This window comes from Varanus komodoensis, unplaced genomic scaffold (genome assembly GCF_004798865.1).
Source record: "Varanus komodoensis strain SLA01 unplaced genomic scaffold, ASM479886v1 scaffold19, whole genome shotgun sequence".
Lineage (NCBI taxonomy): Eukaryota > Metazoa > Chordata > Lepidosauria > Squamata > Varanidae > Varanus > Varanus komodoensis.
The window spans coordinates 8354685-8372792 of NW_025335550.1; the positions used below are offsets into that span (position 1 = coordinate 8354685).

The 18108-nt window shown below is 45.9% G+C and overlaps 1 protein-coding gene across 1 annotated transcript; it reads right to left on the minus strand.

Annotated features, from left to right (window-relative positions):
• Positions 1 to 2138: 2138 nt before the first annotated feature.
• Positions 2139 to 6907, minus strand: SDR42E1 (short chain dehydrogenase/reductase family 42E, member 1). The gene is made up of 3 exons (XM_044427796.1): positions 6888 to 6907; positions 5258 to 5360; positions 2139 to 3893 (listed from the first exon to the last, which is right to left on the minus strand). Exons 2-3 carry the CDS (start codon positions 5323 to 5325, stop codon positions 2771 to 2773), a joined length of 1191 nt encoding a protein of 396 aa, XP_044283731.1. The 5' UTR covers positions 5326 to 5360; positions 6888 to 6907; the 3' UTR covers positions 2139 to 2770.
• Between the last annotated feature and the right edge of the window lie 11201 nt (positions 6908 to 18108).

Below are 18108 nucleotides of genomic sequence, written 5' to 3' on the forward strand. Positions count from 1 at the left end.
CCACATTAGCCATACCCAATTGCACCAGAGACGATAAAAGCAAAAGGATTATCAGCTTAAAACTTACAACTGAGAACGTCTGTGATTCCCTCCCCTCTCCAAATAACATGTTATATGTGAGCGTATGTATAAAATGTCATAGCATATCTTGTCTTCAGATTAATTTTGCATAATATTCTGTCTCCTCAGACCGTTCCATTGCTGGGACAAGAAGAAGGAGAAATGACCGATCGCACCAAATTATTCTTGGTGAAGTTCCCATCTTTGGAAATGGCACCATTGTGTTCCCACTGCACTGGTTCCACCAAATGATGTGTATTACTTCCAATTTGTTACCTGTTGCATAAATTACATCCCACCTTTGTGTTCCCAATGGACCAGTTACACCGAATTATGTCTGATTACACCAGGTTGCATTCCATTGCTATATCCCGATTTCCTAGCCCATAATAAATACATACAAGGCACACCATTCAGCTTTTAGCTATTGAAAATACCTTTAAATGTACACCTCAAACCCATTCAATTCCCATCTAAACTATCTGGAACTGGGGATGTGAAGCAGATATTTCAGTTGGCTACAAGTTCAGGAACACGTAAGTTCTTGAGGAGACTGTAAGTGCAGAATTTACTATATCAGTATAGACGCTCATTCCAAACATAAGATCATGGTTCTGTAGATTATAAATTTAAAGTCTATTAGCCTTTTCCTGTTGGCGCTATAACGCAGTACAGGGAGCAGTGAAAAAACAGCCTGTAACTGCATTTCGATCATCATTCATCTAAATGTTAAACCAAAGTCCCTTTCGGCATACCCGATGCAGTCAAAAGTTGTTGTTGGGTTTTTATTTATTTTTTTAGTTTCTGAAAGAACATTGCAGGCAGGGGAGCCTGAAAGAAGCATGAAAACAGATGCATTTGCAAGGACGCAACTTTGAAGCTCGAGTTGCTGAAAGAGCAATTATTGTTTTTCTCCTCATAGGCATTAACCGAGGAGCAGTTGCTTTCAAAATTAAGCAACAAACCCATAAACCTTGAGTTCCCCCTGCCCCTCCCTACCTTAATCACATAGCTCTGGAAAGCATTAGATACTCTACCACTACAAGTGTCCCAGAAACAAAATGTTAGAGACTTTAATTAAACGTAACGGAAACAAATAATAATAATAAAATACAACCCTGCTGAATGAAATCAACAGTAGCAGTCCAGCTAGTGAAGGGATATAGAACCTCTTTGGGATTAAAGATGAACCCCATTTGGAGAGGTTCTCCGAGGCCAACGAGCTCACAAAGCCTACATGTTTTTTTTCTTAAATTCTCACTGCCAGCAAGGCTAAGGAAAGGCACTTCCAACTTTTCGAAAAGGGGTCATGTGCACTAAAGCCAGGAACGTACCAAATGAGTGGCAGATGGGGGAATGGGGTGGCGTTGGAGGAAGGGGGAGTGGCTTCCTGGGGATTTGGCCTTCGGAACTTATCTTCTGTGCCCTCAGTCTAATCTGATGTGCTTCCCATGGGGTCCAGTTCCTCCAGATGGCCACGCTCCTCCAGATGTGGGCCTGTCGGTGAAGTCCCACCCCACAGAGAACCCCGAATGGTACCGCAGGCCAGACTAGGGAGCCTGGCAAGCCAATCAGACCCTGCAGGGTTTTTCTCCCTGCTTTAAGCCCCGCCTGGGGGGCTTTCTGCAGCCAACCACCCTTGCAAGTGCTTCTGAACATGGGGACACCAGGTGCCCATCGTGGTTAATGGCCCCTCTGAGGAGTTACCCCTTTTTCAAGGCATCTACTGTACGCAGTTGGCCACCTCCATGGCTCTGTTGTGCAAAGCAGTTATTTTTCTGTCCTGACCCTGCCTCCACAAAACCCTTCAAAATGCTCTAATGGTATAAACAGGACAGAAAGTTCCCAGTATCCCATTCATCTCTGCCATCCTCAGAACTAAACCCTTGCAACATGATTTAGCCATACATAAAGCATCGATTCACTTGACTTGTTTGAAGGGCTCCTTTCTTCTGAACTCAGCTGAGCTTTCCATTCATCCCAGGTTGAGTAGACAAAGCTTCAGAAATTCATAGGGTAACATGTGTTCCAAACTCAAAGCAACCCTTGTGGAGAATTAAGACTGGGAACAATGGCACTGGAAAGACGAAACGCGTTTATTTTGGCCCAAGATTCTGCGAGCTACAACATACTTCATTCGATGCAACAGAAATGGCACACAGTTCGCCTCAGTCGCAGCCAGCCTAGAATTAGCAGCACCCATCCTAAGATTTAGCTCTTAGGCAAAGATAAGCACCAGAACGGGAGAAGTAAGACCCAAGACTGGAAGTAAAAACAGCCTAAAGCAGCTGACGGCTCTCCTAATAGTTTGGCACACGGTTCCCATCAGTTGTAGGCAGCCTAGTCAATGGTGAGGGATTCTGGGAATGTTAGGCCAAAATATCTGGAAATATCCCTGAGCTTAAAAAATAGTGAACAGCCCTGAATATACCACTGGAAGTAACCTTCCTCCCATTGCTTAACATTTGGTCCCTCAGCTTTACCAAAGGTGTCGAGCAAAGAGTTAGGTGTTCATCTAGTAGAAAAGAAGAACATATGAGAAGTTTCTTTTGTCTTCCTTTTGCAGAGGCTTCTGGGAGATGGGGGCAAGTCAGGGCAGGAGAGCTACAAGGTCCCACGCTGCTCCTTTCTCTGGAGTAGCAAAGAAAGGTCGATTCCAGGCATCTTCCCCGTTTAGCACCCTCACGAAGGTCCAAGGAAGACTGTGCCATTATTCTTCTGTGTCTCCATCAGACGCTCTCACTGCCTGGGGGAACCACGAGAGGACCACCACCACAAGCAGCAGAACGAACACGGCATCCCGGATGAAATGCGCTATGGTGTATGTGCTGAGCTTTCGGCCATGGCCGTGGGATTTAAACCACTCGATCACTTCTTCCAGGCCGTACTCTCGGGGTTCGTAGCCCAGCTCCCTCTTGGCCTTCTCCACGCTGAAATAGTGCGTCACCCCCGTCTTGTAAACCTCTGTGCGGGTCAGCAGGGGCTGAAAGTTATACAAATGCCCGACCAGAGAATGCACCATTTCTGTGAGAAATGCGAAAAAGTAAACAAGAGGGAGAGGGAGGCGCAGTGTTGGGAAAGCATAGCCCAAGCCTTCTACCAAAGGCCGGAAAAATTCAAAGTTGTTGACCGGCCGACCGTCTGAAATGAAGTAAGCTTGGCCAGCTGCTTTCTGCCCCTCGCCAGAGGCCAGAGACTGGGCAGCCAATGTGTGTGCCTGGACCAGGTTGTCTATGTGCACAAAATCCACCAGACTTCCTGGGTCCCCATAGACAAACCGAAACCAGCCCTGTTCAATATAGCGGACAATCCTCGGAAGGTGCCTTTGCTCGCCAGGACCATAGATGCCAGCAGGCCTCAAGGCACAGGTCCTCAAGGTGCCTTGGCCATTCCCAAGGATCATCCCATCTGCCTCCAGCACTTTCATCTCCGCCAACGCTTTGGTCCTCGAATAATGGTCTGGGTGAAGGTGGAGAGGCAAATAAGGCAGAGACTCATCTCCGTTTTCCACAACCTGTCCCCCAAACACCACATTGTACGTGCTTGTGTAAACCAGCCTGGAGACACCCACTTTCCAGCAAGCTTGGATGACGTTCTCCGTCCCTCTCAAATTCACATCTTCTATACGCCGGCGGTTCAGCTGTTCCCGGCCTGACATGCCGTAGGAAGCAATGTGGAAGACACAAGACACCCCTTGGAGAGCGTCTTCCACTTCAGAGGCGACACGGACATCGCCCTGCAGGAACGTCACCCCTTCCGGCATCTCCTGGGTGGGCTTCGAGACATCGAACAGGAGCACGTCCACCGCTCCCCTGCAAAGGGCACAACCTAGCCTGAAAGACGGCAGGGAACACAAGTCACTGGCGATGGAGAACTTCGGCAAAGTCTTCCAACCCCTTTCAAAGGGACTAAGAAGCACGTGGCACCGAATGCGGCGACGGTCCAGAAAGGGCTATGGACTTTCATTAGGCTAAGGAACAGCTGGTCAAATGGCAGAGCCTGTCCTGTGAGGATGCTCTGATCCTATTTTGTGTCGGTGTGTTACTGTAATAAGGGACAATGGTTTTTAGGGATATAAATCAACTCAAATCAAAAATCAAATGGTTGAAAGAAACAAATATTACAGAGGATAGTTGTCTTCCTACCCTAGGAGACAACCTTTTTCTGCTTCACTGTATCTCACAGCCTTTTCCATATCGAGGGAAAAAACTATGCTGTATTTTTGGTAATGTGAAGATACAATTCAATTACACTGGTTGAGGGAGCGGTGCTGCAGACCTGGGACTGCAGGGTTGTCTGGATTCTGCCTTCTGAGGATAGCACTGCATCCTCCAAAGGGGGAATTGGGAATCTGATCCTCCTGCTTGCAGCTGCACAGAAAACGGGCCAGGAAAGATGAGGAGAAAAATGAAAACAAATGAACGGCGAGGAGGGTGAGGAGAAGACTGTTGTCTCCTGTTCCTCACTGGATGATTGGCCGCATCCACATGTGAGCAACAGTTCCCGCCGCCACCCCCCCCGAAAACTAGATAATGGATCAACTAAAGATTATTTAATTGTTTCAAGGCTCTAAGAACTGATTCTTTAATTTTTTCAAAGTCCAAGGCTGCAATCCTTGACTGCCAACCACTTTTCCTTTTGCTTTGCTTCATGTTTTTCTTTAAATTCTACAGATGCTTACCTGAGAGCAAGAACTGAGTAGCTTAGAATTTTCCCAGGTAAACAAGACCACACTGCATTTGCCCCAGATATTTTTGTTATTCTTTGGGGAAAAAAATACCGGTACTGCTGCTAAATAGGATTGTAGCTTTATTGCTCTGTTTAAAATATGTTCCTATCCTCATTTTAAAAATATTTTTACATTGCATTTATAGCCTGCTTGCCCCCCCTTTTCTAAGGAAGCCAAGGAAGCTTATACAGCTTCACTTTATCCTCACAGCAACAACCCTGCAAGGTAGATTAGATGGAAAGTGAGTGGCTGGCCCAATGTCACCCAGTGAGTTTCTTGCCTGGGTGGGGGCTAGAGCCAGGATCTCCTAATCTTCTAACCAGTCCACCCTTCTAACCACAACACCACGCTAGCAATTTCCCACTAGCCAGTTGGAATATCCTGAGAGTTGCAAGCCATTGTTTCTGCCTGAACTTGCATCAGAGTCAGTCCTTCCTCTAAAACATAATTAATTCTTTACGAACTCACCGGAAACCAAAGTAACCACCTCCTCCTGTAATGAGAACCCTTTCCTTGATGGGGTTTTCTGCATCCATGTTTTGCCTTCTGCCGTAAACTTAAACCCACAGATCTATAAATAGAAAGAATGCATGATGTATCTATTTGAAAACATCAAATGTGGTTGTGAGCTTTATAGGTGCTCCCCACTGTATTCGCTGCTGGGGAATCTATTGGGGTTGAGGTTCAGGACCCTGGATAGCTCCCGTAAAGTTCAGGCTTGGCACTGCTGTGCATAAGGACTCTCCCCAGCCGCCCCGGGAATTGGAATGTACGGGAAACAAACAAATGAATGAATATGCAATATTTCCTAAACAATTTATGTGCATGGTTTTCATGCTTCATAGCATATAAAGCAGATCATAACAATAAAATCCGTATTAAATCACAGCCTGAAAATCCAATACAACTGGAACGATACAATAATACAGGCAATGCCATTGGTGCAAAATTTGCAATAGCACCGGATCAAAGCCAGATATTAAGTTTATTTATTGAATCGGTTTAGATCCTGCCTCTCCTCCAAGGAGGCCAGCAGCAGAAGGGGGAGCCTCGTCCTCTGCATTTTAGCCTCACGAGGACCTGCGTGGGAGAGGCTGGGCTCAAGGGGAGGACTGGTCCAAAGCTACCCATGGCCAGTGTGGTGCAGTGGTTAAGAGCGCTGGGCTGGGACGCAGGGGACCCGGGTTCGAGTCCCCACTCAGCCATGCAGTTCATAGGGTGAATTTGGGCCAGGCACTGACTCTCAGCCCAGCCTACCTCACCGGGACGTTGTGGGGATAAGATGGAGAGCAGGAGGAGGAGAAAGATGCAAGCCACTTGGAAGCAAAAAGGCAAGGCGAGGATCGAATAAAGAAAGAAAATGGGCAAGAGGGAACAGGACTGCCGTCGGTGCTACTGACTCCACTAGACCACTTCCTCCATTCTCTGTTTGAGGGGAGGGTTAGCGAGCTTAAGGGCCCTGACAAAAAAGTCCCTGCTCAGACCTGCATCGCCTCCTGACCGGGGGAACTACTTCTGCAGCAGACCCCTCATCTCTTGCTAGGCCGTTGTGAGAATGGTCAGAACAAGAGTAGCAATGCTGTAAAGCACCGGATCAAATGTTAACACGTTGGGATTCATGGGTGTCTCCTCTCGGTGCTGAGTCAGATTCAGGCAGTCCTCATGGCAGCCGAGCGCTAGGGCAGCTTTCTCCAGTCAGATGCCCTCGTGATGTTTGAGACGCCACTGAGTCCTGGCCCCTCTAATCAAACTGCGAAAGCCAGAGCAGCGGAACGGCCATTTTCTGAGACAATCGCAGTCCTAGCACCCGTGCCCCATCTCAGACCGAATTTCAGCCGCCATCGCGCGCAGGGAACCCCTGCACTCCCGCACGCGGCGGCTGGAGACTGGGGCCGAGGCAGAAACGGAGGTGGCCACGCGATGTGCCCCCGACCTACATAAAGCCCTGCTGGTTCCGCCCAGTCCAGCCTTCCTCGTCAAAACAATATGGGAGGCCCACCAGCGGAACAAGCGTGGCACAGCACTCCCCTGCTCCCCAGTCTACTGCCTCTGACGCCGGCCAGGAACCGGAGGCATCCGGACTAGGACCATGGCTAACCTTCTCCGCCATGAAGACCCTCGATCCTCCTTTGCTGCACCCCCCACTCCAGCAGCGATGTCTCCCCCGCCCCCAAAAGGAACCCCTCCCTACCTCCGTCCCTAGAGGCTTGCCACGGGATGTCCCCGCCTCATCACCCCACGTCCGCCCCTCCCCGCAGCTGCCTCGGCCCCTCTAGTTCCCTCCCCTTGCAAAACTCATGGGGGAGAAAAACGGCTTTTTAATCGTCGTCATCTCCTCCCCTCCCCGAAGCCCGGCCAGTGGGACCCTTCAAACAAAACAGCGCCGAACGCGCGGAGGAGGAAACTTCCCACGCCTGGCTCTGCAGGCTGCACTGCTTTTGGGCCTCGCGGGATTCCGTGGCGCCAACATGGCGCCCTCTAGAAGGAAGGTCGTTTTCCGTACGGCAAGATGGCGACGTCCGCGGGCAGGGCTGCCGTACGAATAGATGGCGCGCCCGGGAAAGCGCAGAGTACGCCGTGTTGCTAATGCTGCTGTTAGAGGCTGCATTTCAGTTAGTCTTATATATAAACGTGCACACTCACACGCCTTGAAAACATTGCACGAGTAAAAAAAAGGCGGGGTTGGATTAGATCAGTACACGTGCGTGTACAGCCCAGCCTCCGAAGCAAGCCAGTTTCTAAAGCCGCGCTACTTCCAACATAACCTTGGAATGCAACGGGACTTACTTTTGAGCAGACAAAACGCCCCCCCCACCAAAAAAAACAAAACTAAACAAAACAAAAAACGCGCGGCTGCTTCCTCCCATCATCTAGGTCCACCCGGCTGCCCACGGGAAACGCACAAGCCCGTTTCCTCCACGCGGGGATAGCGCCTCCGGGACTGGAGGGGGCATATCTCCTCCAAGCCAGCTCGATCATGCAAGCTGCTGAATGCAAAGCTGGAGATCCGTGGCTGGACGGCAAGCCACCTAGTTTAGGGTTTCCAGCAACGCAGCAATGTTTTATTTTGCAAACTAAAGATGCTAGAGTCTGCGCGAAGCAACTCTTCTTGCCTCAACCAAGCCCCTGCATTTGAAGTCTGTATCAACTGCCAGGCAGGCAGACATCCCACAGAGGCAGATTTTCCGCATTTCCATCTCGGGGGAAAGCAGCACCAGTTGACTTCCTGCCTGCCCCCCTCCCTTCAATTCTTGCGGCTTCCAGGTGAGGTTTCCGCTCAAATCCGACAGGTGGCGCTCTTGCACCAGTGAGACTAGTGTTGGTTTACTGGCGATGGTTGTTTGGGTGCTGTTTCTAATCTAGACTTTCTACTAGAAGTCAAACTGCCCAAGCCACGAAAGAAACCCCACTTTATGTTCGGGGACGGGTCTGGAAGCCTTTTTGGATTTCATCCCGATCCCTTTTCATATGATTTCTGATCCTGAGGATCCGCAGTAGTGCTGAGGATGAACCTTTCTCAGGGTGAGGTTCCTTGGAAGGAATTTCCACCACCTGTCTAAAGTTTTATGCTTTAAACCTGAAACACACACGCTTAAAAGTAAGTTCGGAAAGCTTCCAGCTCCAGTTTTAACCGAGGCGATGGCAGCAAAGAAACTCGGTGCAGAGCGATTCAAAGCGCTCATGCTTGCAAATTATTCTCTTGAATCCAGCGAGAGTCCTTTCTGGAAATTCCCTTTCCAGGCAGCAAGAGATTAAAATCACAACGCGGTGCTTTAAAAAAAGAACTCCCACCAGTCCCTTTCCAGCCCATGAGAGCTTTTCCAGATGCAGCTCAGCCTTGAGGCCTCAAAGGCCCACCAGAAGCCGATGGGGAGAAGCAGGTCGTATACAGAGATGCTGCTTGTCTCCTCTTCCCCCAGTGCCCCAGGCAACTGCCAGCTCTGCAATGCCAGGAGAAGCTGCGCCAGCAAAGCTCTTCTCCCCTCGCAGCTTGCCTTTCCCTGCTTTCCGGGAGCTATCCATGGTCCTGAATGCCAGCCCCAAAACAGGTTCTCCGTAACTCTCTCCTGCAAAGCTCAAAATAAAAGTTGCACTGCATGAGAAGCCCTGATGGCTGAGAGCTTCCCTTCTCAATGCGTGAGAACTCTTCAGCTTCCCCTCTTTATGCCCTTTCCCATATAGCTTCCATTGCAATACATTTACTGTTGTAGCATATATGTTTAATTTAATATTATTATCCCACGTTGTTGCTATTATATTGTGCAAGCCCAGAGAGCCATTCTGGTGAATTGGCAGGGTGTAAATTTAATAAAGAAGTAAAGAAAGAAGTTTAACTACAGCTTCCTTCTGAACGGAAGGAAAGACAGTTGTTGTGGCACTGCCAAGGTATGTTGTATCGGGAGCACACCCCAAAGTATGTTGTATCTGGAACACACTTCAGGCCCTTCTCCAACTGCTCTCCTTCACACCAGTTGTGGGGGGTGAGGGTAGGTTCCCCATGTGAAGTTCCCCAACTTTGAGGTCCGAATGATTTTCTGACATGGTATCCAGGAATCCAAAAGTCCTGAATTACAGTCTCTATCTGGTGCCCATTGGATTGTACTACTGGATTATTAGTTATTCCTTTTTATTTATGTTTTAGCTCTCTGCTATTACTTTTTATAGTGTATTGGGCACTTTCTCTTCTATTATGATGATCTAGGGTTATAAAAAAGAAAACCAAACTGATAAATGAAGAAACAAATGAATACATAAATCTTCTAGCAGCAAATTCCAAACATTAATTTTCTCCTCTGTGAAGGAGGATTTATTTTTTGTTCATCTGGAGTCTCTTGCTAATTAGCTTCACAAACAAGAGCAAATTCTTTCCATAAGGAGTTGAGTTCAACCTGGAATGTTGACCACCAAAAGTGGGAGGTGAGCACATTCATCTCTTCTTCTGAAGAAAACAGAAACGACACTTAAGGAAACAGACCCAACTCATGAAAAGCAGATCAAGAAATAAATCAAAGCCAATCCAAGGCTAATGCACGTACCAAGATAGTACAACAGTCCTGAAAAGCTATTTCAAAGCTGAAAATCTGGTACAGCAAAAACGTGGTCTCATCATGTCAACATCTCAAACCACAGTACACAGTAAGATTTGAAGCAATCTTATTGTTAAACCATCCCAAGACCACAGTAAGATATGGTCTAGAAAAGTTTTAAATCAATCAATCAATAAATATGCAACCAAAGATGACACCTTTCCATCCTTTTCCAAGTATAGCCAAAGGGTTCCTTCTGGAATTTCCAGGAAACTGATACGAGTCTTGTATCGGCCTAGAGTGAAAAACATTCCTCTGTCCAGAAGGAATGTGTTACCCATCTTTCTAAGATAAGTCTGCTCTGTCTAGAGAGTATATTTAGCCGAGCACACCCTTGAATGTCATGTGGTTGGACTGACTTTATCGCAGCATTATTTTATCTTTGCAACTTTATTTATCTTTGACACAACATTATTTATCTTTGACACAGTTATTAAAATACATTGCATGCCAACTCCCTATAGTTCAAAGAAGCATACGGAATCCAACCAATATGGCCAAACACCTTAAGAAGCAGTGGGAATTATTATTATTATTATTATTATTATTATTATTATTATTATTATTATAACATTTCTATGCCGCCCCTTGCCGAAACCTCGGGGCGGCTTACAACATGATAAAATACATTGAAATACAATAGTACATAATAAATTACCATTAAATATAACAATACAAAAAATACATTGATTTACAAATACAAAATTAAAATTATCAGTATAAAATAAAAATATAGGAGGAGAAAGAGAAGGAAGAAGAAGTTGCCCAGGCCAGATCATATGTTTTAACAATTGAAATGATGTTTAAATAAAAAGGTCTTTACCTGGTGCCGAAAAACCAGTAACGACGGTGCCAGGCGGACCTCTTTGGGGAGTGAATTCCATAGGTTGGGCGCCACCTATGGTTTGAGTGTTTGGGACTCAGGAGATCCAGGTTCTAGACCCCACCAAGCCATGAGGCTCACTTTGGATCACTGACTAGTCTACTTCACAGGGTTGTTGTGAGGCTAAAATGGAGAACTATCCATGGGGTAATGCAAGCCCTCTGGTTCCTCGCAGGGGAGAAACAAGGGGGAGAAGAATGCTTCCATTGCCATCCACGTCTTCTGAAATAGCAACATGCCAGCAAAAACAAAACCTAAAATGACAAGGCTGAATTGACTGTTCAGTTTTCTTTGATTCGTTTATTTAAAGCAATTTTGCTCTGACTATAGTCAAAACACTCCCAGAATGGCTTACCCAAGATCAAAGAGATCAGTTCAAAGGAGAAGCAAAGTCAGGGAAACTCATTTGCAATATAGCTGGAGCCAAAAGGCAGGCATTCCAGCAGCAGTCTTGACTAATTGCTGATACCAGAGGTGCTGAACCTCTTCTAGCTCCAGGCCTACGTCAAATTTGGTGGAAGGTGTGTGGTGAGAAGAGCCAGAGGCAAAGGGGACAGGTCTAAATCCCACAAATGACAGCAGACTGATGCCCAAAGCTCTCATCACTGGTAACTAAGCCTCCAGTGAGGCAGATCAATCTTTTAGAAGGAAGAAAAGCTGTAAGGAAGCTAGGAAACCATTGAATATTTGCTAGTTGGGGAACTGGGGAAGAGGGCACAGGTTCCGTGGGAAACTGGAATTGCTGGAGTGAGTCCTCACACGTGAGGTTCTCCACCTGATTCATGAAGCCGAGTCTATCAGCCCATCTCCACTCACAAGCCCGTAAACCTGAATTAAGTGCCTCCTACTTCTGAAGGCTCCCTTTACTCTTGAGAAACTCGGGCATATGCTTCTTGTCAACACCCATGTCAGGTTCACCCTCTCAGCCGTTTACTTCCTCAGTTAGCCATGGCTAATTGTAATTAACACGTACCGATCACAAAGAGTGAGGATGGGTCGTACAAACTAGCTAAATGTATCACAGTAAATCTACACCTAGAGTACATAACCAACTGGCAAGTCCTAGACAAAAGATAAAATGAAAGGAAAACTAAAAAGCAGAAGGAACACCTTCCCCAACATTACTCTAACCATACACCGTGGTGATCCCCTGAGTCCCTCACCCAGAGGTCTCCTCCAAAGGATCAGCATAAGAAGGCAACAAACAGAGGAAACCTTTTCGGTGGTCCACTAGCACCCACCTTGTCATCCTTTTTGTGCCAAGATTCCCTCTACTCCCAAGAATTTGACAGTATAGGATGAGTTTTTACCAACTCTTGGCATTTGAATTGTTGCTTGTTTTATTTATTTTGTATAAATCTTTGTGCAACTTCTGTTTTTACTGGATGTTTAAGATTTTGATTTTTCATAAACAGCCCAGAGTGCTTTGAGTACTGAGTGGTACAGAAATTCATTAAATATATATAATTAAATAAGTAGTACAACATCTAAAGATACCTGTTACCCCAGACATAAAACCTAAACATGTCCCCAGCCTCATGGTCCCTCGTCACTTTTTAACTTTTCAGTAGTAGCCCCCCATTACTAAGAACTAGCAACTTAAATTGAGGAGATGCAGGAATAAAAAGTTGTATTATTCTGTCTTTTCAAGGGTGAAAAGAGGATGGAGGAGAGAGATTTGCCATCATTATCAATATGTCCCTCATCAGCTGGCAGTTGCTGGCCACTTTTTGTTAATAAGTTTTAATTTATTTTATTATATTATTAATGTTATTATTAATTTTAATGGTGCTGTTATCACTGCTCTCCCACCCTGGTGACCAGCTCAGCCAGGGAAGGTAAGTTTAAAAAGAAGCGATTGTTTCTGGAATCTGAGAGAAACGAGGCAGCAGTGGGCCCAATTCATGTTATAAATAAGGGCACAGGTCTACATGCGATCAGATTAAAAAAGTCTTCCCTGAATCTGCCTCTTTTTCTTTTAAATCCATGCAGGTGAGATACTATCAAAACATCTCACGGAAGTAAAGACCACAGGTGAGTTATCTGCTCTGTTGTGGGCTTCTGAAAGGGTCATAGACCAAGAAGAAAACCTATTAGACAGTGGAGAAAAGCTCTACAACTTCAGCCCACCCGGGTCATGGCTGCCTTCAGAACATGCTTAGAAATTCAGCCCCAGTGCAATGATTCACATCTTGTGGAAGATATGGATTACTTTTCAAGCCAATCCGATCTGCCCTGCAGGGTATTTGGGCATGTGTGTGTGCAGATAGGCAAACCAACTTGCAAAGATGGAATGCAGGGAGAATATTTCATTGCTATATAAGTCAACACCAGAGGCCCGAAACTGTTTCTGCTCTCAGCTGGCCCAGAATGGGAACATTCCATTTCTTGGAAAAGTGGAATCGCTAGATTCCGCAGAAGGAATTCAGCATGCTCCTAAACCAGGTAAAAGGTGATGTTCCTCATGCAATATGAAAGGAAATTGAAATAAACGGTCAACTCTGCCAGTTTGAGTATGCTGTATACTCATCACATAGCATTCAAGGGCTCTGTAATGGCCATGAGATTTTCTGTAGCCATGACAGAGGAATGAATCGGATGCTGGTTTCTTCCATTGCTGGCTGCTTCCATTTTCTTATTTTCCCAGCCTCAGATTCAGTTTGTGCTGTTTCCGCATCTGTGTGAGGAGTCCACACACACATGCACACACACACACAAATTCATACACACTTCTGGTCTACAGTTCATATAATAAATGCATTTTATATGCAAATGTGTTTGATAGAGGCAGTTTTACAAAGCATTTCTCCAAATACAATGCGTTTTAAGCTTCTTTGCATGTTGCATACAGTTTCTCTCCTAATATGACATCCTTTTTTTAAGATTGGAGAAATCTCTGGCAACATTCCCATTTGTGTAAATTTCACAGATCACTTTATGGATAAGTTTGGAAGTGCAAAATTAATTAAATCCACCTTAAATGGTGAACTTCTCAGGTTTTCCAGGCATTATAGGTGGATCGCCTTGTCAGTGGCCTGCTTTTTGCAGATTCTCCCCAGAGTGGTCCATCTGAGACCCAACTGTGATGCCCTTTCCTTTCCATGCCTTTTTATTTTTTCTTCTGTGTTACGTCACCTCATGTCTTATTTTGGCAGTCTTAGGCAGAAGTTACTGGCTCATAAAATGATAAATGGTTATTCTTCACCATGACAAAAGATGGTTTGTCATTTTTATGACAGCTGATACGGTGGGCATGATCCATGTGAACTTTCACCACCTTTACTCCATATATCTTTATCAAGGTTCATTTCTTTCCTTTGATTTTCTTAACAGGTTAACACATCATGACTTTCCCCTCCAGAATTCCCCCCCCCCCCATTTTTATGCTCACATCCTAAGCATAAGTGGACTCTCTGCCACTGATTCCAAAGTTGCCATGGTGGATCAAACCTCAATGAGATCAGAGAGTGAGAACTGCTGAGCTAGAAGTCAACAGGTGCAATTCTACTGCCAGGGATCTAAATCAGAGTAACAGACTTTCCCCACCCTGCAAGGGCTAGTCAACTAGACTGGTGCCAGGACGTTTGTTATCTGCCAAACCTGCTCTGTGAATGACCACTGTTGATAAAGTGACCTTATTTTGTATTTAATGTCTACCTGTTCTCACTGTTTGTCCCTCTGCTCACATGTAGTAGGAATGACCTTGAAACTCTCCGTACTGTTCTAGGTACAAAAACATACACCAGAGTAAATTTGTTAGTTTTCAAGTTGCCATCCCATTCTTGATTATTGTGAGCCACCTGGTTGGCATGATAGAAGGGGAGGGGACATATTTGGGGGTGGGGGGTGAGCCTAAATTCTGTGCAACTCCCTTAGGTTTGTGTTGGTCTTCCTTCACGCATAGACCACCTCTGTGCTAACTCCCCCATTATCCTTTGTGTCAGCATCTAACTGTGCCTTTGTTTCTGTTTGTCTTAGATCTGAATTAGTCTTTATTTATTTATGCATTTATTTATTTCCATATCACCCCAGAGCTGAAGCTTTTCTTGGTAATCACAGGCTGGTGCAGCTCCCTGGCTTGGATTGCCTCAGAGAGACACTGATGTTGTTTGCTTCTAGTTGAACTAGCTTGGGAGTTTCTGGGCACGGGATGGACTGTCGTCTTTGATCATCCACTTTCATTTATGCAGTTTCCCCCTTCCCCGTAAGGTTAAAATACCTCGTTAAGGCTTAGCTTCTAACAGCAAGAGCATTCAATTATTCTGGGATTTTTTTAGTATTCAGACTACACTTCGCTAACACCCTTTGCATCTACTATCACCTCCTTTCGCCTCTGGTCCTGCTCACAATTAAAAAGTGGTTGCCGAGAGCCATCTCCAAAACGGGATTTGGCCCTCGGAGTAAAAGAACTTCGACACGCTGGCTTTAATCAGGCCAACTGTCTGTTTGGCTAAGAAATGCTCAAAGTGCAGAAACAAAAAACCCCTTTTCTTGTTATCTCCCCACAAGCCAGCTCCCCTTTTCTCGCTCACACCCGCTCAATATCCATACTTCTCGATCATTCGTACACAGATAAGTGCAAAATTGTTTCCTCATATTTCGGATTCAGATATAAATGATACAGAATACCTGGTAAATGTCAACCTGGGTAGCACCCAGGTAAATCTGGCTCCCTGATATGGTGATCATCTGGAGCAAAGCTTTTTCTACCTACTTCTTAAGCATATTTACTCAAAATTAAAGCCTCCATGATCTTCTATGGATTAGCTGACTTTGCAGATTTAAATCCCTAGTTTATGGTCTCCAAAGCTGCCTGGAAGCATAAGGCATTTGAAACCTTTACTTACAACAGTGCTCAAAGAATAGCAGCACCCGCAAAATTGTTCAGCGGCAGCAAGATTGTAGGAATGAGTGGGATCTTAAGATACGATATACCTCCTGCATCAGACTAAGGGACAACTGCCAACACCAGTCCAGGCACCCCCCAACTGATCAAAATTCCCCAACCCACAAACTCTTTTCATCTTGTGTCCCAAGCAGACTGCAAACTTTTCCCCCTAAAGACCATTTGTGTATCTTTCCGTGCGCATTTTGCCGAATGCACATGGCCACTGAATACACTGTTGAAATGTCAACACAAAGGGATGCAGTCCATGAATTATATTGCAAGATCAGAAATATTCTCAGTGCAGCCCAGACTTAGATCAAGGGTGGTTCTGATCCCAAGGGGTGACCAAAATCCAACTGAAAATACTTTTTCCATGTATCCCTAGACATCAACCACTTTTTGCTGGGCACCCTGGTTGTGGAATAAGCTTCCCACTGAGGTTGCCTGTTGAGATTTTCAGGAATGAGGCAAAGACTTTCTTATATTCAAAGTCATTTTAGCATTTACGTTCCTGTGGTTTTAAATCTGCTACTGTGCTTTAAACCTTTGCACTATTCCTAGAATTTCTCTTGGCTTCTATTTTTATTTTATACCATAGTTGTAAACTTCTGTACTGCTTTTGTCAATCTGTATTTTATGGTTTTGATCATTGTGATCTGTCTAGGGAGTTTGGGGTGGCAGAGAAATGAAGTATATGAATGTACATACCCAGTGCAGCCCAGTTAGTGGCCAGATAGGTACTGGAAGCCCACAAAGAGCACCTGGAAAGACTTTTTTTTCCTTGTGGGCACTTTTCCAGCAGCTGGAACTCAGAGACATTCTGGAAGTAGCACTGAGCCTGAGATATTTGGCTGGCAGAGGCAGAGTTACAAGATCTCCTGTCTGTGTTGGAAGCCTCCTTTGGCGCGGACTTGCTAGGCTCTTCATGACACAAATATCACCTGCACAAGCCTAGGTCACTGGGCAAAGCCCTTCAGTGCCAGGCATTGAAATCCCACAGGTATGTCTCCCTGTCCCTGGAGAGCAGCACCTCGAACGAGCTTATTCTGAGACACAGCATTACAGCTCTAGGCCAGTATCACCAACACTGACTGGCAGCCGCTCTCCGGGGTTTCGGTAGGAGTTTTTCCAGCCCCATCTGGCAACCTCAGGGGTTGTCCTGGCAAGCTTATGCATGGGCTCCACCATGGTGCCTTGGACTCACTCCTGTTAATGTTATTGCTGCATGGATCACTGGTAGAACTAAAAGTGGCTTTTTGTGGACCCCAAATCAGCCGTCTCACTCTGCCTCGGGGTTGGACCAGCCCCGGTTAGCCACTGTAGGGATGGGCAGCAGGGAATCTCTCAGCCCAACCCACCTCACAGGGTTGTTTGTTGTTGTGGGGATAAGATGGAGGAGGAGAATGATGTAAGCTGCCTTGCGCCCTTGGTAGGAAAAAGGCAGGATGTAAATGGAAGGAAAAAAAATCCATCACTCCGGCAAATCTGGGTGAACTGACATGCTTCAGCTTCAGCAGTGAGTACAAAACGGATCTGTGTACTGGTGTCCTATAATTATCTCTCACAGAAAGAACAGTGCAGGGTTGGAGAACTGCAGATGGAACCAGGATGAGGCCGGGTGCGTGGACAGGAGGAGAGGGTAGAGGAGGCAGGGGGAGAATCTGGCCCCAAATGACTCAGGGATCCAGCCAAGAAGTAACAGAATTAACTAGTCAGAGCAGAAGCCATGTTTGCATGCCTTTTGAACGTTCTTTCTAAAGCGTCACCTTTCTCATCTACGGTGCCTGGCGCTGAAGTATGGTGTTTGGTAGCTGAAACCTTGGAATGTCTTTTTGGAGCCTCTCTGAGGAGCCCCTTCCTTCTGAGTAATATGGAACAAAGGTCATATTCTAAGCACAAATTGTTTCTTTGGCATGTTCATAAAGTGCTTTTCTTAGAGAAGAGGCGCAGAGGAGGGTCTGCGTGAAAGATCTTAATGCACAAGCAGGTTGGTTTGGGTGGAGATATTTGGGCTTCCAGCTGTCTGAGGCTGTAATTAGGCACATAGAGTTTTGGCCCTGGAGGGCACACCAGGTGTCTCTCAGGGTGGAGGGCTACACATGTGTGTGCATGTACCTCTCTGCATTCAGGCACATGCATAATCCCCACCATACACACCTAAAATTGAGAACAACAAATCTGTTCCTTCTTTTTTCCTACGTTGGGCATAGGAATCTCAGCCTTTATATCTCAGTCTTTACCCATCCCATTTATGAATTTGTGAATTCTGGTCAGTTCTTATTCACTCGTGCACAACTGAGAATTCTGACACAGTTGCCCAAGGAAAATCTGGAAGGTGCCTCTATTTCCATCCCGAAGACGACCGTGTTGTTCCTTGCTCTCCAAGGCAGAACTTTATCCAAATCACCTCTTGGAATTCTTTGCTATATCTCTGGACAGAGAAACTAGGAGAACAATTGCC

Bases quoted from the DNA above. Each gene is read 5' to 3' on its own strand.
- SDR42E1 (XM_044427796.1), bottom strand. From the start codon at position 5,325: ATGGATGCAGAAAACCCCATCAAGGAAAGGGTTCTCATTACAGGAGGA. The intron at 3,894-5,257 runs GTGAGTTCGTAA...GCCGTCTTTCAG, and splicing joins GGTGGTTACTTTGGTTTCCG to GCTAGGTTGTGCCCTTTGCA.